Source organism: Sus scrofa, chromosome 13 (genome assembly GCF_000003025.6).
Source record: "Sus scrofa isolate TJ Tabasco breed Duroc chromosome 13, Sscrofa11.1, whole genome shotgun sequence".
Taxonomy (NCBI): Eukaryota; Metazoa; Chordata; class Mammalia; order Artiodactyla; family Suidae; genus Sus; species Sus scrofa.
The window spans coordinates 192,348,928-192,376,187 of NC_010455.5; the positions used below are offsets into that span (position 1 = coordinate 192,348,928).

General features: G+C 41.6%; 2 protein-coding genes across 3 annotated transcripts in view; both read right to left on the minus strand.

The window, feature by feature from the left end:
* LTN1 (listerin E3 ubiquitin protein ligase 1) overlaps positions 1 to 9,835 on the minus strand; it is a 62,999-nt gene extending 53,164 nt beyond the window's left edge. Inside the window, exons 1-4 of the mRNA XM_013982552.2 lie at positions 9,683 to 9,835; positions 3,695 to 3,898; positions 2,949 to 3,047; positions 1,420 to 1,650 (exon numbers count right to left, since the gene is read on the minus strand). Coding sequence (XP_013838006.1) covers positions 1,420 to 1,650; positions 2,949 to 3,047; positions 3,695 to 3,898; positions 9,683 to 9,724 — 576 coding nt within the window. The 5' untranslated portion in view covers positions 9,725 to 9,835. The remainder of the gene's footprint in view (positions 1 to 1,419; positions 1,651 to 2,948; positions 3,048 to 3,694; positions 3,899 to 9,682) is intronic.
* Positions 11,045 to 25,427, minus strand: RWDD2B (RWD domain containing 2B). 2 transcript variants are annotated; one of them, XM_003358895.4, is made up of 6 exons: positions 24,852 to 25,022; positions 20,365 to 20,539; positions 19,392 to 19,618; positions 19,228 to 19,295; positions 18,738 to 19,100; positions 11,045 to 18,120 (listed from the first exon to the last, which is right to left on the minus strand). In XM_003358895.4, the coding sequence occupies exons 3-6, from the start codon at positions 19,596 to 19,598 to the stop codon at positions 17,886 to 17,888; spliced, it is 873 nt and encodes a 290-aa protein (XP_003358943.1). In that variant the 5' UTR covers positions 19,599 to 19,618; positions 20,365 to 20,539; positions 24,852 to 25,022; the 3' UTR covers positions 11,045 to 17,885. The 2 variants fall into 2 exon arrangements, with proteins under 2 accessions (XP_003358943.1, XP_013838009.1); XM_013982555.2 differs by lacking the exon at positions 20,365 to 20,539 and having other exon boundaries at positions 24,852 to 25,427.

Below are 27,260 nucleotides of genomic sequence, written 5' to 3' on the forward strand. Positions count from 1 at the left end.
GTCCAATCGGAGCTGCAGCTGCTGGCCTGGCCACAGTACAGCAATGTGGGATACAAGCTGCATTTGTGATCTGTAACGCAGCTCACAGCAATGTGGGATCCTTAACCCACTGAGTGAGGCCAGGGATCAAACCCACATCCTCATAGATACTAGTCGGGTTCTTAATTCACTCAGCCACAATGGGAACTCCTAAACCAATGATTCTTACTTTACAGTTGGGTTAGAGAACTCCCTTTGAGAATATGATTAGAGCTACAAACCCTCACCCTAAAAAAATGAACATACAGCAGAAAAATAATGAATGGAAGACCCAAGAACTTAAATGGGGAACTAGAATGTATATGTGTGCTTACGTGGAGAAATGCTGGGTGAGGAACCAGAGAGGTAAGAAGGGACCCGATCATGCAGAGTCCTGTAGCCCAAGAAAAGAAATCTGGACTTGTAAGTATAATGGGAAGCCAGAGAAAAGCTGACTAATTAAAAAGAAAAAGGAAAGGGGGAGGAAGGTGGATGTTTGGGTAGGAGTACACACAGGGTGCTATGGAAATGTGAGAGTACTAAATAAGGAAATGAATGTAGGTGCGATTTTTTAAAAATCCTCACTTCTCCTCAATGGACTCAGAGTCCACCGACTTTTACTTCTTGTTATAACACTAACAACTCTGACATCTAGTTTTTTCCAATCCATATATTAGGAATAGCAAATAATGAGGAGAAAAAAGGAGGAAGATGGCATTACATATATACTGAAAGCCACAAAAGTTATGGCTGATATCAGTCTGGCAAAAGTGTTGGCCAAGTATTGGAAACATATATCTGTTAATGGGACTAGAAATTTGTATGGCCTTCTGAAGGGCAATTTATTCATACCTACATATAGTTACTAGAAGTTCTGGTAACTCTCACCCCACAGGGTATGAAGAGATCTACTCAAGAATGTTCACTAAAGCACACTGTTATCGTAAAAAACTGGGGGGAAACCCTCAAATGTATATTAAAAAGAAAGAAGTTAAATAAACTGTTGTAATAGCTACTTGGTACACCAAAGGAACACCAGGATAAAACAGATCTGTGTACATGTATATTTGGAAATACGGGGGAAAAGTTTAATTTTTGGGTGTATTCTTTTTTTAGATTATATATTACAAAGTAGATATCTAAATTTTTTAGATATGATTAATTAGGATATTAAAGAGGAAAATTTAAATAATTTAGAAAGATCCAACCAAAAGCGAATTATGTTTAAAAAGCCAAAACGGTCAGTTTTGTTAAACACCACTTAAAAAAGGCAATCTTCCATTGAAAATATTTCATTTCTCATGCTTTCACAATGCTAAGTTAAAAAAGCTCCCTTTGTAACATGCCTTATATTCCTTAAATACTTTAAAAAATAAATATAGAATCGGTCCAAGGACTTACACTTGTAATTTCATCCTTACAAAATGCTATGGCTTCAGGTTGCTTGCTCGGAGGGAAAGCTGCTTCAAAGGCATCTTTTGCTGCAGAGGCAGCTGGTGTATAAGTGTCACATTGAGCCATGAGCCAATAGCCCATTACACTTTTCAAATAAGGAGCCAAGTGTTTCTTTACTTTCAGGATAAGTTTTTCAAAAGCTTGCTGTGTGGCTTCTCGAACCCGGCGGTCATGATCCTATTGAAAATATAATAAGGTTTAAAACAGCTCTAACCCATGAAAACAAATACAGACATCTCTGAGTATGCTATGATGACCCATTAAAAGAATTCACCTAGGTGCAAAGTGAAACTAAAATCAATAATTACGTAAAAAATTGATTACTTTTTCCTTCTCCCCTTTTCCCAATGAGATAAAAATGACCACATTCAAGATACAGTAAAGGCTAAGGCTTGAATAATTAAGCAATTCATCCACATTATTCTACAGTGAATATACAAAGAAATTAAATTGTCAGGATTTACTATGACTGAAAAATATCTGAGTAACTCTATAGTAATGACCTAATTTTTTTTTTCATTTTTTTTATTACTCAAATGAATTTATCACATCTGTAGGTGTATAATGATCATAACAATCTGATTTCACAGGATTTCCATCCCACGGCCTAGGCACATCCCCCCACCCAAACTGTCTCCTCCGGAGACCATAAGTTTTTCAATGTCTGTGAGTCAGCATCTGTTCTGCAAAGAAGTTCAGTCTGTCCTTTTTTCAGATTCCACATGTCAATGAAAGCATTGGATGTTGGTGTCTCATTGTATGGCTGACTTCACTTAGCATGATAGTTTCTAGGTCCATCCATGTTGCAAAAAATGCTGGTATTTCGTTCTTTTTAATGGCTAATATTCCATTGTGTATATGTACCACATCTTCTGGATCCACTCCTCCGTCGATGGACATTTAGGTTGTTTCCATGTCCTGGCTATTGTAAATAGTGCTGCAATGAACACTGGAGTACATGTGTCTTTGCGAGTCGTGGTTTTCTCTGGATAGATGCCCAGGAGTGGGATTGCTGGATCAAATGGTAGTTCTATGTTTAGTTTTCTGAGGAATCTCCATACTGCTTTCCACAGTGGTTGCACCAATTTACAATCCCACCAACAGTGTACTAAGGTTCCTTTTTCTCCGCACCATCCCCAGCACTTATTGTTTGTAGACTTTTGGATGATGGCCAGTCTGGCTGGTGTAAGGTGTTACCTCAGAGTGGTTTTGATTTGCATCTCTCTAATAATGAGTGACGTTGAACAGCTTTTCATGTGTTTCTTGGCCATCTGTATGAGTAATGACCTAATTTCTGAGAACACAAACTCCTGCATACTTTTCACAACCCAAGATGATCCTACCTGCATAATACTGACATAACATTCCATAACCCTCACCCAAAATGAATCATATAAATTTGACAGTCCCCACAACTTCAGCGAGAAACCAACAAACCCACAATAGAAATAAACTAGTAAGGTCTTAATACTTACAAGTGAAATTTTGCAGAAAATTCTTGGCCAGTATGGAAGAACACCTTTTACAATTTCCGTATCTCTCTCTGTACACATGGTACCAAATTCCTGCATTGCCTAAAAATAAATTATTAAAATCATTAAGAATCAATAGCCATAACATTGTCTCTTGATTATATCTACACTGTTCCACAAGCTTAGTCTATTTTATGTAACATAAAAATATACTATTTCTGTTTGTGCCATATAGGACTAATTTGAAGAGTTCCTTCAATTACTATGGTAGAAATTTTTCAGGTTTTTTTTTTTAATACAAAATGTATATAAACAAACATTTAGAATTGCAGGATCAAAGTTACATTTTCTAATAGGAAAAATATAAAGTCAGAAATCCAAAGTGATTCTAAAAAGTTCAGAACAACAAACTAACTTATAACCCAGAAAGTAAGTATAAACTAAACTTAAAACTGTCAGAAAAAAGTTCAGTTGTGGGAGTTCTCTTGTGGCATAGAGGGTTAAGGACCTAGCAATGTCATTGCTGTGGGTTTTGGTTACTGCTGTGAAGCAGGTTTGATCCCTGGCCTGGGAATTTCCATATACTGACAGTATAGTCAGAAAAAAAAAAAAAAAAAAAAGAAAGAAAAAGTTCAGCTGTAAAAATACTTATCGGTGAGAAATGATTCTTCATTTTTCTTTATGTAAAATATGCCAATGACATTTTAACAGACTATCTTGATCATTTTAATGAAAGCAGTAAAACTTGCTTTTAGTTTTGTTGTGACATCTTTCTTAGAAAGTTTCCGCAGCACCATTCGGAAATCAGAATCCACAAGACTGTCTATTTCTTCAGCTCCTTGAATAGCAGGAACATAACCTAGGTCACTGTGAGATGTTCCAAAACCAATAAATCCAGGCACCGTTCCCTGTTCCTTGGCAAGGAGTTCTGCAGCTCGGCCACTGTTTGAAGGCTAATAATAAAGTAGGGAGAGAAAAAGTCAGAGTCCAGGAAGAGCACCAACTTTGAGTTCTTTAGAGTAATCCCTTGAAGCAAACTTTTATTTGAGGACTTTTTCCCCTAGCCTACGCATCTATTCCAATGTTCCCCTAAAATGAATATTTTTGTCACTGAGTACTTATCAATAATGACCCTAGGAGCAATTTCCTGGTTTCCTAAGCATCAGAACAATGCTTTTTACATCATGATTACAAGCCAGTAGAGGCCCGTGATATCAACTTTACAGACCATGACAACATTTTAAAGAAATAGAATAAAACTGTAAAAATCAGAATACATCATATATGGTAAGAATACATACTGTTTTATGAAATTTTTTATTTCTAATTTTTGTATAAATAGTATATATAAACACATATGTGTACTGTGTGGTGATGCAAAATTAACTCATAAATGGATTACATCTTTTCATTCATCTACTCATCCAACAAATATTTATTAAGCAACTACCATAGGACAAGTCTAATAACAGCAACTTTTAGACCAGGAGTTCCTCATGGGCAGACACACTCATTCCCACACACTCAAAGGCTGGTGGACTGTCCTTGGGCTAAAATGGTTACAAATTACATTATTAGGGAAATAAAAAGCAATACAATTGTTAAGATATAAGACATACTCCTTTGTTTTAAACCATAGTCAACAGTTGCATTTGATAAACAATACAGTAGCTTCCAGTACTAAAAGTTAAAGGATTTGTTGCGACAGAGAAAGTATTTAAACCAATGAAAGAAATTAATATATTTACTGTCATCTAATAGGAAAATGCCTCAGTTCGAGGTTCAGAATGACATCACAACCCATATAAACTCATCAGTTTCTTATTCTTCTGTAACAAGGTCTGAAAATCTTGTAGTTCCCTAGTGGCCTAGTGGAATCCAGGTTAAAGATCTGGTGCTATCACTGCTGTGCCTTGGGTCACTGCTGTGGCAGGGGTTCCATCCCTGGCTTGGGAACTTTCATACGCTATGGGCACAGTCAAAAAAAGAAAAAAAGTGTCTGAAAATCAAAACATGTGATACAATTTACCCTACCTAGCAAAACTGTTTGGGAGATTTGTTGATCAAGGAATAATAATCTGTACTCCTTTCTAAACTGAAATGAATGAAATGAAATTAGTGACCAGAAATGAAAATGGCCTAAATTAATTTTTTTTCCAAAACAGAGCATTTAAGACTAATTTCAAAAAAGGTTCTCTATTTCAAAACTTTATTATGGAGTTCCCGTCGTGGCGCAGTGGTTAACAAATCCGACTAGGAACCATGAGGTTGCGGGTTCGGTCCCTGCCCTGCTCAGTGGGTTAACGATCCGGCGTTGCCGTGAGCTGTGGTATAGGTCGCAGATGCAGCTCGGATCCCGCGTTGCTGTGGCTCTGGCGTAGGCCGGTGGCTACAGCTCTGATTAGACCCCTAGCTTGGGAACCTCCATATGCCGCGGGAGCAGCCCAAGAAATGGCAAAAAGACAAAAATAAAAGTTAAAAATAAAATAAAAATAAAACTTTATAAAATGAACTATCATCAGGAGTTCGCTGGTGGTCTGGTAGTTAGAACTCAGCACTTTCACTGCTGCAGCCTAGCTTCAATCTGTGGTCTGAAAACTGAGATCCCACATCAAGCCGCTGCATGTGGCAGCCAAAAAAAAAGAACTAACATTATTCAGTTCACCTTTCTCAATACTGATACATGAATAAAGAGGTACAAAGGAAGTTAGAGAACTATAATTCTGAAAAACAAATATGACGGCATTAAGACATTGGAATTTTATCTACAATCTCATATGTAAAAAGTTTTATTATGAAACAGTCAAGGCCGAATTCTTTTTTTTTTTTTGGTCTGTCTTTTCTAGGGCTGCACCCATGGCATGTGGAGGTTCCCAACCTAGGGGTCTAATTGCAGCTGTAGCCACCAGCCTACACCAGAGCCACAACAAAGCAGATCCTTAACCTGCTGAGCAAGGTCAGGGATTGAACCTGCAACCTCATGGTTCCTAGTCAGATTCATTAACCACTGAGCCATGACAGGAACTCCCAAGGCTGAATTCTTAATTAACCTGAAGACCAGAGCTGACAGTGATAACTAGGTATAGAAAGAAAGGTATCAGATTTACTGCTTCGAGGTAACAAATTATTTTTAAATGTACTAATTGTATCTTTTTTTTCAAAGTTTACTTTGAATTTAAAATATAGTTACTGCTTTTTATCACTTCCTCTACTGTATGTTATAATGCTTATACCTGTGGTCCAAAAATTAAGAACCTTGATTCTACTTCTGGCAGTGAATTTTCTTATACTATACCTACTTCATTCTTTTGTACCTGGCTTCTAGAGGTATTTGAGGTGGAAATCCTAAATCAACAGTTTAAAGACTAAATTCAGGAAGACATGCAAGATCTTTTGTCATCTGGCCTCAACCTCTCCTGTCATCTTCCTGCCACTCTTTTCTTCCCTTATCCCACTTCCTCCTCCCCTCTCCCAATTTTGCTCCCACCATTTACATTCAAGTCCCAAAGTGAATACAAAGTTTCCCCAAATCTGTTATGCCTTTTCACAATTAGGTCTTTGTGTAATCTTTCCTGTGCCCCAAAACCATTTCTTCCTTTTCACTGCCTGATAAACTCCTACTTATCCTTCAAAACACATTCATGTTTTCAACATTTGCCCCCCTCAGGCCAATCACCATTCTGCTCTGTTCTCCCACTTTCTTTCTACTAATAACTGCATCATAATTCTTTAGTATAATTATTTGCTTATCATCTCTATCATCAAACTAATAGTTCAAGAATAGAAGAAATCTGTCTATTATCTTTTTTTTTCCCCTTTTTATGGCCATATCTGCAGCACATGGAAGTTCCCAGGCTAGGGGTCCAACTGGAGCTGCAGCTGCCAGCCTATGCCACAGGCACACCAAATCCAAGACCCATCTGTGATCTATGCTGTGTGTGGCAGCTTGGGGCAACTCCAGATCCTTAACCCATTGAACAAGGCCAGGGATTGAACCCTCATCCTCACAACCCACTAAGCCACAACAGAGACTTCTATCTAGTATCTTTGAATACATGGCATTCAGTATTCAAAGTCTTCTGTTGAATGAATGACTGCTGCTCTGAAGTTCAAATCCCAACTCCACAATTTCCTGACTACATGAGCTTAGGCAAGTTCATTTCTCTAAGCCCCAGAATCATCATTTTTAAAATAACAGTAACTAAATTATTACTTAGAGTGCTGTCAAGGTTAAACATAAGTTTTCAAACCACTGTAATAGCAAGATGATTCCAGCAAGAATCACCAGAGAATTATCAAAGAATCATCAAACACCATTAAGTGAAAGTTTGTGAGAGAACAGGTTATTTCCAATTTCAAACTACCACTCCACATATAATTTGTTAATAGCCAATGGAAAGAAGCATACATACAATAGACATCACCTTAATCAAGTGATTAAATATACACTACCAATAATGGGACAAGCAGGCATCATGTGCCCCTGTAGTGTTAGAAGCACTGGGAAATATACATCATCTATGAAGCATTTCTGTCAAAAATTAACATGAATCTAATCATAAGGAACAAGTAAACAAATTTAAGTGAAAGCAAATCAGCTGCCTAGACTCTTCCTTTTGTCCATGTCATAAAAATATCCCTCTCAAAAAAAAAAAAAAAAAAAAGCAGCACTAAGAAATTGTCTACATTTAATCTAAATGATAATCCTTGAATGGATCTTTTTTAATGTTATATCTAAAATAAAATTATAGAGAATATTGAGATGACTGTAGAAATGTTAATACAAAAATGTATATTATTAGATAATAGTATTACACTGAATGTTATAATTGTTCATAATTATGTAGAAGAATGATGCTCTTTTTCTAGTAACATGCCATGGGGAGTTTCCATTGTGGCGCAGTGGAAACTAATCTGATTAGCATCCATGAGGATAAAGGTTCAATCCCTGAAGCACTCAGTAGGTTAAGGATCCCACGTTGCCATGAGCTGTGGTGTAGGTCACAGATGAGGCTCAGATCCTCCGTTGCTGTAGCTGTGGCACAGGCCTGCAGCTGTAGCTCTGATTTGACCCCTAACCTGGGAACCTCCATATGCCCGGGTGTGGCAAAAGAATATACATGCTGAAGTATTTAGAAGTTAAAGGTCATGATTTCTGCAACTAACTCTCATATGGTTCAACAAAATACATATATTTAGAGAGAGAAAACAAATGTGATCAAAGATTAATAATTGGTGACTCTAGGTAAAGAATTTACAAGTTGCTCTAATATTCTCGCAACTTTTCTTCATTTTTAAAATATTTCAAGGAGTTCCCGTCGTGGCGCAGTGGTTAACGAATCCGACTAGGAACCATGAGGTTGCGAGTTCCATCCCTGCCCTTGCTCAGTGGGTTAATGATCCGGCGTTGCCGTGACCTGTGGTGTAGGTTGCAGACGCGGCTCGGATCCCGCGTTGCTGTGGCTCTGGCGTAGGCCGGTGGCTACAGCTCTGATTAGACCCCTAGCCTGGGAACCTCCATATGCTGCGGGAGCGGCCCAAGAAATAGCAAAAAGACAAATAAATAAATAAAATATTTCAAAACTAAAACACGGAGGAAATTTTTAAATAAAAATTAAAATGCAAATACAAATGAAGCATTTAAAAAAGTACTGGACACAAGGTAAGTTACTATTATTATTGATATTATTAAGCTTCAAAACAGCTCAAGTGGCAGATCTAAGAAAATGTCATACTGAAATCACTAGAATTGGACTAGAAACAGGGAAAAGCATTCTCATAAAACTTTGTGTCATAATAAACCTAATACCACAAAAGAAATCATTATAACATCCCCAATCGTACAGGTGTAGTCCACTTTGGGGTTTAAACACATATTTAGTGAGCTATATGCCAATCCTTGTTCTAGGCTCCGAGGCTAACGGCACCAGACCCACCTGCCTTCCTAATACTTATATCCCATACTTACATCCTGCTGAAAGGAGACAGTAAATGAAGCGGGACAGTCAACTAGAAGTCATAAGTGTAATGGTGCAATAAAGTAGGAAAGGATAACGGGGAAGGGGGCTACAATTTAAAATAGGAGAGATCTGACTGAGATGTCTCAGGCAAAATTTGGAGCCACCTAACAAGAGAGCATCAGGGAACCTGCCAGGCAAGGTCAAGGCTCAGTGAAGAGATCAGTGTGGCCAGATGGGGTGAGGGAGAAGGGAGTTGGAAGACGGGGTCGGAGACGGAAAGGGGCCCGAGAAGACCACATACCGTGTATACCATCGTAAAGGCTTTGGCCTTTACCCCGAAGGATATGGGAAGCCACAGCAGGTTTTTGAGCGAAGGAGCGACGTGGTCCGAGATACCCTACACACCAAGCTCACTTCAACTGCTTCCCACCCAACTCCCTTGTTCACGATACTACCTACCCCCGCTACCCTGGCCAGGTAACCTTCCAAGTGAAGCTGACACTGAACAAATTCTTAACGAAAATGTAGGAAGGAGGGTTGTGCTCGAGTAGGGACAGCTCTGGCATGGGACATCTTTCCTCTCACGACTCCCCAGTCTGCTCAGAGATAACCCACCCCGCCCGCAGGGACGCACACACAACAGAGAGGTCACACTCGACACGCAAACACACGCTTCCCCACAGCCACGCTCCACATATCCTCCAGCCGTGCACACGGGGTGGAGTCTGCCGCTGCGAGGAGAGGACTCCCCGGTCGGCTGGGCCACCCCGCACTCACCCTCAGGTTCCCCTTGGTCCTCTGCTTGTTCTTCCCGCCCATGGTAGCGGTCTTAGCAGCACCTTCAGCCGGCAGCCCCCGGTTGACACAGCCGGGCCACAACTTCCGGTCCCTCGCACCGGAAAAGGGCCCACAAAAAAGACTGCCTTCGGCCCGCCCCTTCCGCCACCTACCTCACCCTCCTGCCTCCCCACTTCCTCTCCCGCCTCCAGCCGCGCTTCTGACCCTCAGCCTTGGGTGACGTCATAATTAGAGCCGCGCCCACCCACCTGAATGACGTCATCTCTGTCCAATAGGAAGCGAAGCATTGGACCCACGGCGCCTAATTGTGCTTTCCCTCTTTTTTGCAGCACGATTTGTACCCTGTTTAGCCAGTAGGGGATTAGCATAAGTAAGAGGCATTTTCACACATGGACAGCAACAGAAAGACATGGTAGTGGCTGAGGGAAGATGAGAAAATGTTAGACCTTTCAAAATGCTATTATTTCCATCATCTGGATGTTTCTTAGAAATACAGACTGTCAGGCCCACTTGGGATAATTAAATCAGATTTTACTTTTTTTTTTTTTTTTTTTTTTTTTTTGTCTTTTGTCTTTTTGTGGTTGTTGTTGCTGTTGATATTTCTTGGGCCGCTCCTGCGGCATATGGAGGTTCCCAGGCTAGGGGTCGAATCGGAGCTGTAGCCACCGGCCTATGCCAGAGCCACAGCAACGCGGGATCCGAGCCGCGTCTGCAACCTACACCACAGCTCACGGCAACGCCGGATCGTTAACCCACTGAGCAAGGGCAGGGACCGAACCCGCAACAGCTCTGATTGGACCCCTAGCCTGGGAACCTCCATATGCCGCGGGAAGCGGCCCTCGAAAAGGCAAAAGACTACAAAATAAAAAAATAAAGTTGGAAATTTACAGGTTTTTTTAGTTAGTGATTTTGCTTCTTAGAATCACATTTAGGGAAACATAAGCAGTTGTTGTTGTTTTGTCTTTTTTTGCCATTTCTTGGGCCGCTTCCGCGGCATATGGAGGTTCCCAGACTAGGGGTCGATTTGGAGCTGCAGCCACCGGCCTACGCCAGAGCCACAGCAACGCAGGATCCGAGCCCTGTCTGCAACCTACACCACAGCCCGGCCAGGGATCGAACCCGCAACCTCATGGTTCCTGGTCGGATTAGTTAACCACTGCGCCTCGACGGGAACTCCAGAAGTTGTTGTTTATTGTCGCTCATGCCCATGCACTCAACCTTTTATACTCAACTCTATGATACTGAGGCTCTGCAAACTATTTCTCCTTTAGTCAACTGGCTTCCTGTTATGTTCTGTCAACAGGGGACTAGATGCAGACCGAAAGAGAAGAGCAAATAGAAGGGACTTGCTCCATACTGTTAGCATCATCCGAGCAGCAGCGCTTTGCCCGGCAGCAAAAATTGGTTTAGGCAGAAGATGTTTTCAGTCTCCAGCAATCAGAATCATCCTTTAGGGGCACCAGCAGCAGCCAGGCAGAACTCTAGTTCCCCTCAGAGGTCTGAGTGCTACCTCCATGGAGCCCCTCCTCCGAGCTCTTGAGACAGCCAATGGTGGCCTCATCTCAGAAATCAGAGTCCCAGCATCACGGGGTCTCTTCTTTGAGCGCCAGAGAAAAACTACAGCCAGGAACCCCCCCTCTTTTCATGGGCTTGAGCTGAGACCCAGCTTTTCAGGGCCTCCTTCCAAACTTCAAAATTCAGATTACCCCAACCTCTTCTTCCTTCCTTCCCTTCCCAGCCCTAGGGATAGTAGCTGCTCAGTGGAAATTCCTCTTTGTTACCTCAGGAGTCTCTCTTTGTTTTTACCATTCTTTTAAACCAATTTACCATGTTAAAATTTTATTTTATTTTATTGGCCAGGGAGTGAAACCACACAATATCAGTGACCCAAGATGCTGCAGTGACAATGCTGGGTCCTTAACCTAATGCTGGTTCACTGCACCACTGAATTCCAAATTTTTTCTTTTTCTTTTTTTTCTTTTTAAATAAGTAGTGAAGTTTCTGCTTTCCTGACTGAACTCTGAAAAATGCATAAAATGGAATAGACCTGCTGTATAGCACAGGGAACTCAACCCAATATTGTGTATGGAAAAAGAATCTGAAAAAGAATGGATATATGTATATGCAGAACTGAATCACTTTGTTGTACAACAGAAATTATCACATCATCAATTATACCTCAATAGAATGTTTAAAAAATGAAAAAGACTACATACACACATATGCAAAATAATATACAAATTTTGTCTTCTTTGGGCTAGTGTCCAGCAACTTGATGTTCCAGATCAGTGATGAACCCAAGTCCCTGTGGTGAAAGCCCCAAGTCCTAAACACTAGACCACCAGGGAACTCCTAAGGGGGTGGAGGCCTTAAATCCAGTTATTTGTACATTTTCTATAATGGCCATCTTTTCAAACAGAAATGTATTATACACATTTATTTACATAAATTTGGGGGGCAGGAAGAAGCAAGAGGGAACAAATTCACACAATCTGAAATGCTAATTGCCCCCAGGGAGAAAAAATTGAGCCCCCATATTATATGAGCAAAATTTCTACACTTAAACATCCAAAGCAAACTATTATTGGATTTCCCAGTGTAGCTCAGTGGGTTTAGAACCAGACATAGTGTCCGTAGGATGCGGGTTCAATCCCTGGCTTCACTCAGTGGCTCAGATCCAGCATTGCTTGGCTGTGGTGTAGACATCAGGGGCAACTCAGATTCTCGACCCCTAGCCCAGCAACTTCCATATGCCACAGGTGTGGCCATAAAACAAACAAAAACCAAAGAAAACTATTATTTAGGAACTATTCGAAAATGGATAAGCTGAAAATATTTATTATACGCTAGATTTATTTAAGAACAAGAGAAAAATAACATCAAAAATCACTTTTTTCTATCATATTGGATTTGGGGTTATATTTAGTGTTAGTTACTTTAAAGAATCATAAGTTAGAACTTAAAACCTCTCAGGAAGGCAATAAATATTGCTGTGAACACATCTCTGATACTATTTCAATTTCTTTCAAACAATGCAGTATCAGTTTAAAACCAAATTAAAATACATGTAATATTAAATACATTAAGCCTCCATTTCAGTTATTCCTTCGGGATACCCTGAACCTCGAAGGTGCCACCCCGGCCCAACTACTCCAGCTCTTAGAAACATTCCAGAAACACCTAGGCCTTTTTTTTTTTTTTTCCTCTCTCAAAGACGAGTATTTAAAAAAAAAAAAAAAAATCACATCTAAAGACAGGTCCACAGCACAAGACTCAAACCAGGGCCAAAACCTTCAAACTAGATCCCAAGAAATCCAGCAGTCCCAGATGTGGTTATGCTATTTGTCCACTGGCCCAGAGCTGACCATGCTCCCACCCTCTGGCTAGTGCTGTCTGGGCGCACCGAGGAAGATGGGGCTTGTGTGTGCAGCCTTGTAGGGCCCTCCCTGCTTCCATCTATGCAGGAAGCTGTGCAGGCAGCAGTCTGGGAAAAGGCCAAGGTGTTGGATACCAGTGCATTTGGTATCCACTTGAGACTGGGTGTCTGAAAGTAGCCAGGCCCCTGCCTTTCATGCTGAGTTAGAATCTTACCTCACCCAGCCCTGTTCCTCCAAGGGGTCCACTTTGACGTTTGCTAGTGGTTGGTAAAGGATTTCAATGTCTACATGCCTCCCCTGACACTGTGGGATCAGATTGCTGGATTGTGCTAAGTGAAAAAGCTCCTTGTGGACCTTTGCAGAATGTTTGTGGCCTAGGTTTATAGGAAGTGGTTGTAATCATTTTTTCCAGCGGGGGCAAGGAACTGGAAAGTAATGTATATGCACCTGTCCTTATATGCCATTAACTCTATGTTGCCCTGCAGCTTTAATGGAATTTCATGAATGGTACATTCTGTTGGGTTTCCCGGAATTACAACTTAAAAAAAAAAAAATCTGTGTCACAGTTATTTTGACATAAATGCAAAAAAAAAAAATCGTCAGTTCTGCATTGCAGCAGATGCAATTATTTTTTTTCAAATGCAGTTTATCAAATTAAAGTGCAGATGATGAGACTGGCTTTGACTTTGTCACTCCAAGTTCAAGTAAATTGGATTTGTGGAATTAATTTTAGAATTTTAAAATTTTGTTTTGTTTCACTTTGACATGAGAATAGTATTGTTTGGCAGAAATGAATCCGATTAGGAACCATGAGGTTGTGGGTTCAATCCCTGGCCTTGCTCAGGGTGGGTTAAGGATCCAGTGTTGCCGTGAGCTGTGGCGTAGGCTGGTAGCTGTAGCTTCAATTAGACCCCTAGCCTGGGAACCCCCATATGCTGCAGATAAGGCCTAAGAAGCAAAAAAAAGCAAAAAATGCAAAAAAAAAAAGTTTAAAAAATAATACTATTGTTTGTGCAAGAATTACATTTACAAATAAAAATGGACATGTAGTCAGTATTTCCTGCCGACACTCTTGCTTTCTATAGATCTTTTAACTTTTAAACCTAACTTGGTTTGGAACTAATAGTTTCTTTTAAGGATTTATCATCATTTCTTTATAGATGATTCTAATATAAGATATTTTTCAGATTAATACATTGACAAATTGTCATTATGGAATAAACATACATGCAATCATACTGAATGTAATTTTACATTTAAGGGTGTTCATATATGAAACATAATCATTGGTGAAACGTCTAAGAAAACTATATTGCCTACATTTCTAACATTTAACTATAATTTCTTACAGCTTTTATTGTGTCTCTTACTTTTTTTTTTTTTCAGGTTGTGCCAGTGGCATGCAGAAGTTCCCAGGCCAGGGATCAAACCTGTGCCACAGCAGTGACAATGATAGATCCTTAATCCACTGTGCCGTGAAGGAATTCCTAACTTGTTGGAGTTTTTCGGTTTTTTGCTGTTTAGGGCCGCACCTATGGTGTATGAAAGTTCCCAGGCTACGGGTCGAATCAGAGCTACAGCTGAGGGCCTACGCCACAGCCACAGCAATGCTGGATCCAAGCTGCTGCATCTGCGAGCTACACTGCAGCTCATGGCAATGCCAGATGCTTAACCCACTGAGCTAGTCCAGGGATTGAACCCACAACCTCATGGTTCCTAGTTGGATTTGTTTCCGTGCCACGGCAGGAGCTCCCATAACTTGGTGTTTTTTTGATGACAATACTTCCATCCACTTTCAAAAAAGTGTACTAATCATGAGGTTGGGAAATTTGTACTTCTCTTGGTCACTCTCTTAATAATCCAATGTCTAAATTTGACAGGTCTGTCTCAGAAGAAAACTTATAAAGCTACCTTATTGCAGTCTATGTTTTTATATTACACTTCAGATCTATATATTTGTACATAGCAATGCTATTTTTTCATTAAAATAATGTACAAGGACTAAAAAGGTTTTAGCAGTTCAGTTCTACTGAAGTAATGCGTGCATCATCCGTCCCCTTTGGTGGCCTCTAGGGTTGCCAGTCCCATGCTCTGTGGAATATTTCATCCAAATCTGGATGAAAGTGGCTGGGGAGTAGGGGAAGTGAGAAACTAAATGTAGAGCTGGTCCATCTGGCTGTGTGGGGGCAGCAGAGGAAGGATTGGCATTTTCAGGGCAACTGACAGGACAATGGGGAGATGGACATCAGGGTAGCAACATAAGGCACATAAGATTTGCATCCAGGGAGTCCCCATCGTGGCTCAGTGGTAAGGAACCCGACTCTGATCCACGAGGACTTAGGTTCAATCCCTGGCCCCAATCAGGTTAAGGACTTGGCATTGCCATGAGTCGTGGCTGCAGACGCAGCTCGGATCCCGAGTTGCTACGGCTGTGGCATAGGCCAGCAGCTACAGTGCTGATACAACCCTAGCATTGTGCTATGAGTACCATTTGTATTCCTGTTTTCCTTCTTCTTTTTTGGCTGCCCTGAGGCATATGAAGTTCCCAGGCCAGGGATCAGATCCAAGCCTCAGTTGTGACATAAGCTGGAGCTGCAGAAATGCTGGATCATTAACCCACTGTGCCGGGCCTGGGATCAAATCTGTTTCCGGTGCTCCCAAGACACTGCTGATCTGACTCATTGCACCACAGGGGTTACTCCTTTACTTATGTTTATATTTAAGATCTATCCACACTACCTTCTTAGTTCTACCTTATTCCTATTGATTCCTACCTAGTATCGGATAAAATGTAGCATAATGTATTTACTGATTCACTTAGTGTTGGGCACATAGGTTGCCTCCAACTTTTTACTGAGGCGAGCAATGCACTGTGAGCGTTCCTACTGTGCACTGGGTAAGGACCCAGTGTTGCCGCAGCTGTGGCTCAGATTCTTTCCCTGGCCCTGGAAACACATATGCTGTGGGTGCAGTGAAAAAAACCCAAAAAAGGGAGTTCCCGTTGTGACTCAGTGGGTTACAAACACGACATAGTATCTGCTAGCATGCAGTTCAATCCCTGGCCTCTCTCAGTGGGTTAAGGATCCAGCCTTGCTGCAAGCCATGTTGTAGGTCGCAGATGTGGCTCAGATCCTGCCTTGCTGTGACTGTGGCATAGGCTGGCAGCTATAGCTCTGATTCAACCCCTAGCCCAGCAACTTCCATATGCCACAAGTGTGGCCCTAAAAAAAAACAAAAAAAGAAAAACAAAAAACCTCCAATGTTTTCTGTCCTCCACCTCCACCTCATTCCTCTATCCAAGTCTGACTCATCAAGGGATACCCAACATACAATACCAACCTGAGTGCTGGCAATTAGTAAATATTTAATAAGCACTTTTAGAACTGATGTATGGAGGGCCTCAAAAATCATGCAGTGTGTTTATTTGTAGGTCAGTTTACCAAAAAAAAAATTACAGAAATCCACCTCCTGAGGGAAACATTTGTCAAAATCCAATTGTCAAAAAATGAATGCTCTAAATCACCAATGTGATGAATCATTGAGGGCTATTAAAAAGTTTGAGCTCTGTTCATGCTTGAAAGCCTTCTGTGAGGTGAGCCAAGGAGCAAGGGCAGAACATTAAGTATATAAAAATAGAGATAAACTGCAAACTCCATTTAGGAAGAATTTCAGAGTTCCCTGGTAGCCTAGTGGTTAAGGATCTGGCACTGTCACTGCTGTGGCACTGGGTTCAATCCCTGGCCCAGGAAATTTTACATGCTGTGGGCATGTAGAAAAAAAAAATAAAAAGAAAAAAATTTTCACCCATCTTTGTATCAAATGTAAAATTAAGGCTTTGAAAAAAAAAACAAAAACGGGTATGGCAAACTAGCTTTCAACTGCTAGTAACAGGCATAGAAATAGAAATAAAACTTGTTTTATTTCATAATCATCTGTCTAGAGATAGGCAGGGGCTAGTGTTGGATCAATAGTTCAGCAATGTGAGGACTGGCATCTCTGCAGCTCTCTTGAAAGTTGAAAGGACTACTGCAGCTCCAACCATCACTTTGGTGTTTGTGACAGAGAGAGGGAAGGTGGGCCCTTGGTGCACCTATCATTTTAACCAGGAAAGCAAAGGTTTTCCCAGAAGTTCCCCAGCCAAAGCTATGTCCCCAGGCCACCCTAGCTGCAAAAGAGGCTGAGAAAGGTGAGCATTTAGCTTTTCCAGGTTCTTTAGTAGAGGAAGATAAAGGGGAATGGGGTGGCAAAGGGTGGCCCCACCAACGTCATTGTCATCAAATATAATTAACTTTATATGTCAAAAAAATTTCTTTCTTTCTTTTTTTTTTTTTTTTTTTCTTTTTAGGGCTGCACCCATGATATATGGAAGTTCCCAGGCTAGGGATGGATTTGGAGCCGTTGCTGCCCACCACAGCCACAGCAATGCCAGATCAGAGCCACATCTTCGAACTACACTGTAGCATGTAGCAAAGCTTCATCATTAACCCACTGAGCAAGGCCAGGGATTGAACCTGCATCCTCATGGATTCTAATTGGGCTCTTAACCCGTTGAACCGCAATAGGAACTCCATGTCAAGAAATTTCTATCAACAATTTTAAGACTATAATGTAAAACTCAGGTCTGCATTCAATCATGACAGAGTTTTAACAGATGCATTTCGGCTATACTGAAATATACTTTTCCTCTTTCTTTCCCCCTAACATTCTAGAATGGGACTAAAGTAAAATTACCTAATCTTTCAAGGAGGAGTGGGCAAAAAGTCAAAAGACTAACAGTGACAAAACACTTTCAAATATTCTTCTGCTCACTGTCCTTCCACGCCAAAGAACATCTGGAAAACATCCCCGCATCCTTTGGCACTCAAAAACTGATACAGCTGACCAAAGTCCATGTGGTTTCCTCTGGCTCCATTAACACTGAACACTTTTTCTTCAAAAACTGCAAATTTTCTCTGTCTCTCCATTTCCTCATTTGTACCATCGAAAGGAATGTCTTCTCGATGGCGAATTAAAATTCTCTTCCAGTTTAATTTTCTGAGTCTGAAAAGAAATTTTCAAAGTAGAAATTGTGAACAGTGTATCCTAGAGCACTGCAAATCAGTGTTATAGAACAGATTTAGCAATGCCTTTTTTCCCAGAAGTAAAGAAAGCCACTTTCATCTCACAGGGATTTATCTTAATCAAATAGGATTCTGGTCATAATCCCATCCCCATACTCATTTATTGCCATTATCACTGCCTGGTATCAACATTTTAGAAATGTGGGATTGAACTGCTGAATCTCAGCTTCCCACAGGGACTTCTCAGAAACTCATTCAGGATATCAGGAGAGAAGTGAGAAGATTGGGAATCGCCTTGTTTCACAGGTAGACACAACTTACAGCATCACTAAGATGAGGAAAGAATCATCCATAGAAATGGGGGGGGGGAACAGGAGACAGTATCTTGGTTGGCAGCTGGGACTTAACATCTACCCACAGCACATTTTCTATGTGCTCTGTGTCAGGTGAGGGGAGTGATGCTGACAGCATGTAAAGGCTGTTTTAGACCGAATCGCCACAAGATACAACCTCGGGGACATACTGATTTCCACATCCCCAGGATTGTGGTTAGTACTAAAATTGTTGACAAGGTGTACAAAAGTAGCGAAAGCCAACCTGGACCAGAATTCTTCACAGGCACTTTGTGGGCCTTCCACACAAACAACACCAGGCTTCCCAGGCATGCTAAACCCAGACAGGGAAAGCTCCTTTGCCCACTCTAGAATATTCTTTCTCTTGCATTTGTTGTAGATGTGATGGCTGTAGACCCACAGTCTCGTGAGAATGAGGTCAACTGGCTGGCCTGTACTTCCTGGAGTGGGGGCAGGTGTGGTGTCTTTGCTGACATAGCCAGAAGCGTGTTCTCTAACCCACTCAGCGGCATTCAAAATACAGACATCCCCGAGACAGTTCTTCTGTAGGTATGTGGTCAGATCTGTATTCAGCTGAGCCTGCTGGGATCTACTTAATAATACTGATCTGATGGAAAAGATATTGGATTTAAAAATCAAAATTAATTTCTTGGAATAGAATACCAAACTTGATGATTGCTTTTATTCTCAGATTAGTTTTCACACTCTAATGCTGGCAAGTTTCTGTAACGTACCTGACAGTAATTTCAGGCAGAACTGCAGGGTATTTAAAGGGAAGTATACACGCCAGAGAAAATGTCACCTGATTTTTAAAAAGAGAGAGAGAGAGAGAAAATGCTCTAACTGCTGTCTTAAGTCTTGACGTGTTTCAATTTTTCTAAAAGTAAAACTGAATCACCATTGCTTCCTCAGATATATCCAGGTTCATATTGATTGTAAAGTAAACTTTTGAAGATCGTCCTTCCATTGTCCTCTTTTCAATACAGTCTTTCAGTTCTGCTAAAGCCAGCTGGTCATTCACTATGAGCTCATTCTCGCCAGGGAACATACTGGCCAGCAGGTCTAACTCAGAGAGCTGGGCCTCTGCCTGTTCAATCTCAGTCATTTTGGGATATCTGTAAGTTTCTAAGAAGGTAAGATAAGAGAGACATTTACAAATATAAGTTTGGGAGAACTCAAGAGGTCAATATGGGTACTTATCAAAAATTAAATTTCTTCATAAAATATGAAACTTAACTAGAGTACTTCCTATTATTATCCTTTCAGATGTAATATGCTAAGGACCCAAACTAAGGGACAATCCAATGAGAGGCGTAAAACTCTAATAATAACCATGCACCAGGAGATTACATTGTGGCTCAGTAGAAACAAACCTGACTAGTATTCATGAGGATGTGGGTTCAATCCCTGGCCTCGCTCAGTGGTCTAAGGATCCAGTGTTGCTGTAAGTTGCCATATAGGTCAAAGACGAGGCTCGGATCTAGTGTTGCTGTGGCTGTGGTGTAGGCTGGCAACTGTGGCTCCGATTGAACCTCTAGCCTGGGAACTTCCATATGCCGTGTGTGGTGCCCCCAAAAAAAGATTGTTTTACAATATAAGTAAATTAATAACCTTCCTAGTTATTCTTACGCTGTCACACATACATGAAAAAAATGACAAAGAGTATTCATCAAACTATTAACAGTTGGCTAAATGTTGGTGGAGAGAAGAAGAGGAGGATTTTCACTTTTAAATTCGTATGCTTCTATATCCTTTGAGGTTTCATGATTACCATGCGGTACTTCTAAATTCAGCACAAAATAAGAAGGGTTACACTTTTGAAAAGAAAAGAAGAGCTCAATCCCGTTGCTGCAGAGGAAAACACGGCTTACCTCCTTAAGGAGAATTTATGCTGTGAAACCAAACACCATTATTTTGGTTAGTGGTATCTTTATGGAATTCCTTTTCATCTCTGGTAAAAGTTTATTGAGCAGCTATTATACGGAGAGTGTCATCCTTCACTCCTTCCTGGAACTTTCTATTTAGTCTGAAGAGCAGGACTTATATCTAATAAAACATAGAACAATGAAGGCCAGGTGTTAAATGACTAGTATAACTATTATCACAAGGATGAAGGTGAGGGCACAGTCAATGAGATGGGTGATGAGGAAAGATTTGAGGAAGGTGGCAGGATTGAACCTGGAAGAGAGGCTAAGACTTGGATAAGTGGAAGAAGACGTATAGTAGGGAGAGAAGAAAGGTGGGCAAGGCAGGAAAGCACAAGGAAAAGAGCATAGACCTGAACCTGGCCCTTCTTTACAAGTCCAACTCCCAAGGCCTAATTCAGGGACTCATTTTCTTGAGTATTTCCTCTTGTGCTAGTTACTTTCTGGTTGTCCTCTAATGCCATTCCTTGCCCTTCTGTTCCCTGTCCTGGATTCTGGACAGCTGACCTACACAACCTATAGCACTCAAATCTTTTTTATGGCTGGGTTCAGCCAATGATCTCGCAGGAGGTGAGAGGATGGGAGGAGAAAGAGGTCGGGGTTATTTCCTCACTCCTTCTCTACATTGGTGGGATTCTGACAATTTCTCCTGGCATGTATTTAATCTAAAAAAAAAAAAAAAAAAAAAAAAAGAATCTGACTGCAGTGGCTTGGGTTGCTGCAGAGGTGTGGTTAATCCCTGGCCTCGGCACAGTGGGTTAAAGGATCCAGCATTACCATAGCTGTGACTTGGATTTAATCCCCTGGGCTGGGAATGTCCATATGCAGAGGGTGCAGCTCATAAAAGGAAAAAAAAAAAAAAAATCAGGAGTTCCAGTAGTGGCTCAGCCGTTAATGAACCTGACTAGCATCCATGAGGACATGCGTTTGATCCCTGGCCTCATTCAGTGGGTTAAAGAACTGGCATTGCCATGAGCTGTGGTGGTCGCAGACACAGCTTGGATCCCACATTGCTGTGGCTGTGGTGCAGGCCAGTGGCTACAGCTCCAGTTCAACTCCTTGCCGGGGAACCTCCATACGCCACAGGTGTTTCCCTTAAGAGACAAAAAAAAAAAAAAGAAAGAAAAAAATCAAAGATTATGAGAATTATGGACGTGGGGGGTGTTGACTTCATTAGGATTAACTGGACACAAATCAGGAAAATATGAAGCACTCTTGCACACGTCAGGCAGTCTGCACAAATCAGAGTATACCCAACACCATGTCATTCCTGATCCCAGTGTGTTTTCAACTCATGTCCTTAAAACATCTTACCAAGGGGTCAATGCCACGCTAGGAAAAAAAAATTTACATAAAACACTTTGTGCTTAAGTAAGTAAGTTCTTGAAATGCTGACTCACACAAATTTTTGTTTGTTTTTTTAGGGTGACATCCTATTATCCTGACTGGTTTAATGTTTATCCTACACAAAAGTGACCACGTTTGGACAATAAATTATACAGCACACTTTTTGTGTGTGGTTTCTCAGAGTCTTTATTGTTAGATGCCAATATGTACCATGAATTTCTAAGAGGAGGGTTTAGTTTGCATAGTACTCCAAACCTATCTGACCCCACACATTTTTCCCCAGACCTAATGATATTAGCTCTCCTCTACACAGTTAAGACCTGCAGGCTCTTCCTTCCTTTATTTATTTATTTATTTATTTATTTATGTTTTATGGCTGAAATTGTGGCATGTGGAAGTTAGCAGATCAGGATTTGAATTCGAGCTGCAGATGTAACCTATATTGCAGCTTTGGCAACCCCAGATCCTTTAATCCACTATGCTGGGGCTGGGGATGGAACCCATGCCTCCTTGGCGACCTGAGGTGCCGCAGTCAGATTCTTAATCCACTACGCCACATCAGGAACTCCTACTTTATTTTATGTTTTGGTTTTGCGCACAGCATGAAGAAGTTCTCAGGCCAGGGACTGAACCCAAACCATGCCAATAACAATGCCAAGACCTTAACTGCTAGGCCACCAGGGAACACCTCCCTCCTTTAAGCATAATGTTTGCTTTACTTTTCAGTGGCTTCACTTTTTTCTTTTTTTTTTTTAGGTTTTTTAGAGCTGCACCTGCAGCATATGGAAGTTCCCAGGCTAGATGTCAAATCGGGAGCTGTAGCTGCTGGACTACACCACAACCACAGTAATGCCAGATCCGAGCAGTGTCTGCGATCTACACCACAGCTCACAGTAACACCGGATCCTTAACAGACTGAGCAAGGCCAGGGATAGAACCTGCATCCTCACAGATACTAGTCAGATTCGTTACTGTTAAGCCATGATGGGAACTCCCCCTTCATATGTTTTTAGACCGTACCATTTTCACTTGATATCCTAACTCAAGCATTTGCTCTGTTATTAAAAATGTCTTTATAAATATTTAAAATTCCTGGATTATTGGAATTTCATAAATATCTTGTCTACTCATGTTGGAGTTGAGATAACTAGGAAACAACTTATTAGGTAGTTACTAGAGGAAGTTAATTTTTTTTGTTTTTTAAAACCATAGTGGTTTAAGTATGTTTAAGTCTGTTACCAGACTGCCAGGGGGGCAACTCCTGGCTCTGCACTTAACCAACTATGTGACCTTAGGCAGGTGGCTTAATTTTTTTGTGCCTCAGGCACCCCATCTCCAGAATGGGAATAACAGGGTTGCTGTGAGGATTAAATGAGGACATGTGGAAAGTACTTAAAAGAAGTGCCTGGTAGTAGAGTAAATGCCATAAAAGTGCTTGCTATTATTATTATAATATTCATTCAGCATATGTTTCTTGAGTACCTATTGTGTGTCAAGTACTAAGACTGTAAGAATGGACAAAAGTAACAAAAAACTCTGCGGTCAGAGATTTAATCTGGTGAGAAGTCCATGATAAAAGCAACAACAACAACATCATACACACCTCTCCAGTGAATAACTGTTATAAGGAAGAAAAAGAGGAGTTCCCTTGTGGTGCAGCAGGTTAAGGATCCGGCTTTGTCACTGTATCCTTAGCCTGGAGAACATCCCCCCCCCCCAAAAAAAAAGATAAAGAGGATAAGGCACAAGTTAAGGAGATGGAGGAGTGGTTCAGTTTTCACTGGGTGGGCAGGGAAAGCCTCTCTGCTAAGGTGACTGTGGAAAAGAGACTTGAAGTCACTGAATAAGAAGCCATGTATTATCTGGACAAAAACTTTTCCAGCAAAAGTTCAAAGTCCCTGTTCAAAGTCCATGAAGTAGGATGGTGCTACACCAGGTGGCTGCAGCAGAGTGACTGAGAAGAACAGTTTTAGAAGACAAGTTCATAGAAGAAATCTGGGACAGTTTATGTTGGAATTCCTAGGGAATGGCCAGAATTTGGGGTTTTATCCTGAGTGATATGGAAGGCCACTGTAGGGGTTTGACTTACTTATGAAGAAGCCCACACTCACTGCTTGAAAGGACAAAAGCAGGGTAACCAGGTAGGCACTGGTTGGAGGAGAGATGAGGGTGACATCCATGGATTAAGGTGTGGTGGTCGAGGTGGTGAGCGACCCTTAGTGTTCTGCACGTACAGAAAAAAGCAGAACCAACAGGCTCATTGCTAAATTATATGTGATATATATAACCCAAGACTTTAAGAAACTCCAGGGATGGACTTACTATTTACTTAGATGGGGAAGACTGTGGAAATCTGAAGCTTAGTTTTGGACATACTTGGTAATGAAGGGCCTATCAAGCCACCTCCTAACCAGAAATGTCCAGCAGGCAATTGGACGTACAAATATGGCATTAAGAAGTGATCTGGCTGGAGATATAATTTAGGAAGTAATCAACATTTAAAAGGCACGTTTGTGTAATCACTCAGGGAGTGAGTGAATTCGGGAGAAGGTTTCATTGCGTTTGGAGGTCTGAAAGATGAAACGGAACCAGAAGTTTGGGACCAGGCGACCCATAGGTGGACAACTACAGAGGAGATGTCACAAGTAAGTGATTTGTCAGTTTTTGTAGATGAGGTTTCCATCCCAGATACACCTTTAAGAGAATTTTTTGACTTAAGATTTTTGTGCATGCTATAAGAACGCAGAATGAAACTTGAGTCTCCTGAGCAGGATCCTTTTTCCCCGCTTTTTTTTTTTTTTTTTTTTAAAGTTTGGATTGAGTCTGACCGCTCAAACCCAGTCTTTCTGGGAAGTTTCCCTGGGTTACTACCGAAGCCCTTCACGCAGGCGCCATGGCCCCTCACAACTGGCTAGGCTAGGTGAGGTAGGCGGGGCAAGGAAACTCCGAAGCCAGCCCTAACCAATGAGCGGTGAGCAGCTGGTGGGGAGGCGGTGCTACCATTTCCCCAAATTCCCCGGCGGTGAAAGGAGCGGCTGCGGCGTGGGAACCCTGACCCGCTGGGTAGCAATTAACCGAAGACTCACCTGAAGCCATGGACCGCCTCGGTGCTGTAACCCAGATGTCCTGGCTGCACAATTCTCATCTGAAGGGAGCCTCAGAATTCTAGGGCTAGGCAACCCGAGGCCTCCAAACCGCTCTGGCCGGCGGCCTAGGAAAAGTGAGACAGCTCCCTCCCAGGCTGGCGCAGGCGCGCTCGCAGGCCCACGTGTCCCGGAAGCCAGAGCGCGGACTCCTGGTATTCCTAGGCCGCACCAGGTTCTTCTCAGTGGCAAAGTTTTTATTCTACCCCAGTGGCGTTTCCCACCTGTTGCCATTGTCTGTGAGGAACATTGCCGGCAAGTGTCCTGGGTCAGGGAATAGTCCGCTAAAGTAACGCTGCTCAAATTCGAAATCTTTCCTGGATCTTGGTATAATGCAGAACAGTATTGGGAAGGTAGTAGGAGGTCCTACATTTTGCATTCCTAAGATGTTCCAAACAGTAGAGATCTTACCGGTCCCTGAACGACACCGAATAGCAAGGCAGTAAGGAGAGGTGAGCATGGGTTGTAGCTTTGGAGACTTTTGTAAGGACCATGTGCATGTACAGAAATTTATCCCGGCTAATAGGACAGTTTGAGGGCAACTACAACGAGTAATTAGAAATGTTTTTCTTCACAAACTAAATGTACACAATGCAGTTTTTCCTTTGCTACATATTGTTGTAGAAGTCCCATAAGATTTTTTTTGGGGGGGGTCTTTTTAGGGCTGCACCTGCGGCATATTTAAGTTCCCAGGCTAGGGGTTGAATTGGAGCTACAGCCTCCAGCTTACACTACAGCCATAGCAACGCTGGATCCTTAACCCACTGAGCAAGGACAGGGCTCAAACCTGCATTCCCTTGGATACTAGTGGGATTTCTTTCTGCTGTGCCTGAATGGGAAATCCAGCAGTAGGTACTTTTGTGTAGGCTTCTTTCCGTATGATATTTTATTATTATTATTATTATTATTTTGTCTTTTTACCTTTTCTAGGGCTGCTCTCGTGGCATATGGAGGTTCCCAGCCTAGGGGTCTAATCAGAGCTGTAGCTGCCTGCCTACACCAGAGCCACAGCAACTCAGCATCTGAGCTGTGTCTGCGACCTACACCACAGCTCACGGCAACACCAGATCCTTAACCCACTGAGCGAGGCCAGGGGTCGAACCTGCAACCTCATAGTTCCTAGTCAGATTCATTAATCACTGAGCCACAACGGGAACTCCAGTGAACATTCTTGTACAAGCATTTCATTTCTCATGGGTATATTTCTTCAACAAGTATTTATTAAGTTTAGTGTGTTCCAGACACTTCTAGGCACTAGAGATATAGCCATGAACAGGACGAAGATGTTCCATCTCTCGGAGTTCCTGCTGTGGTACAGTGGGCTTAGAATCCCCCTGCAGTGACTCGGGTCACTGCAAGAGAGCAGGTTCAATTCCCAGCTCTGTGCAGTGGATTAAAGGATCCCGTATAGCCACAACTGCAGCAGAGGTTGCAACTGCAGCTTGGATTCAGTCCCTGGCCTGAGAATTTCCATATGTGGTGGGTGTGACCATAAAAAGAAAAAAAAAGTCCCATCTCTCAAAAAGTTTACATTTACTTGTTTCTGTGTATTTATGAGGGTAGGGGGATGGGGTGGGGAAGATAAATATAGAGGTAAATGTGAAATAAAAATACCAGATAGTGATTTGCTAGGCTGAAAAGTAAAATAAGGTGATGTGATTGGGTGGCTATGTTAACTAGGTTGCTCTTTCAATTTCTTTGTGAGAAAGTGACTTTTAAGGTATGAACAAAATTAGGGTAAGATCAAAGGGGAACAGCATTCTAGGAAAGGGAAGCAGGTGGTACAATGGCTCCAAATCTGCTTTTTGTTTTGTTTTTTCTTTTTATAGCTAAACTTGTGACATATGGAAGTTCTCAGGCTAGGGGTCAAAGTGGAGCTGCAGCTGCCAGCCTACGCCCCAGCTACACCAGATCCAAGCTACATCTGCAACCCACGTCTCAGCTTGCAGCAATGGCAGATCCTTAACCCACTGAGCGAGGCCAGGGATGGAACCTGCATCCTTATGGATATGAGTAGGGTTGGTGACCCACTAAGCCACAATGGGAACTTCTCATACCATGTTCTTTTATTTATTTTATTGAAAAAAATTTTTTTGGCTGCACCCATGGCATATGGAAATTCCTGGTCCAGAAATTGAATCCTTGCTGTAGTGGTAACGTGAGCCACAGCAGTGACAACATGGTATCCTTAACCCACTGAGCCACACAGGAACTCCCATATCATTTTCTATTATTGTGAATTATCTGTTTATAACCGTGGCCTACTTTTCTACTGGAATCTGCATCCTTTTTCCCCTAAAGATTATTGTGTCTTCTGCATAAGACAAGGCCTAAGTTAATTTAAGTTGCTCT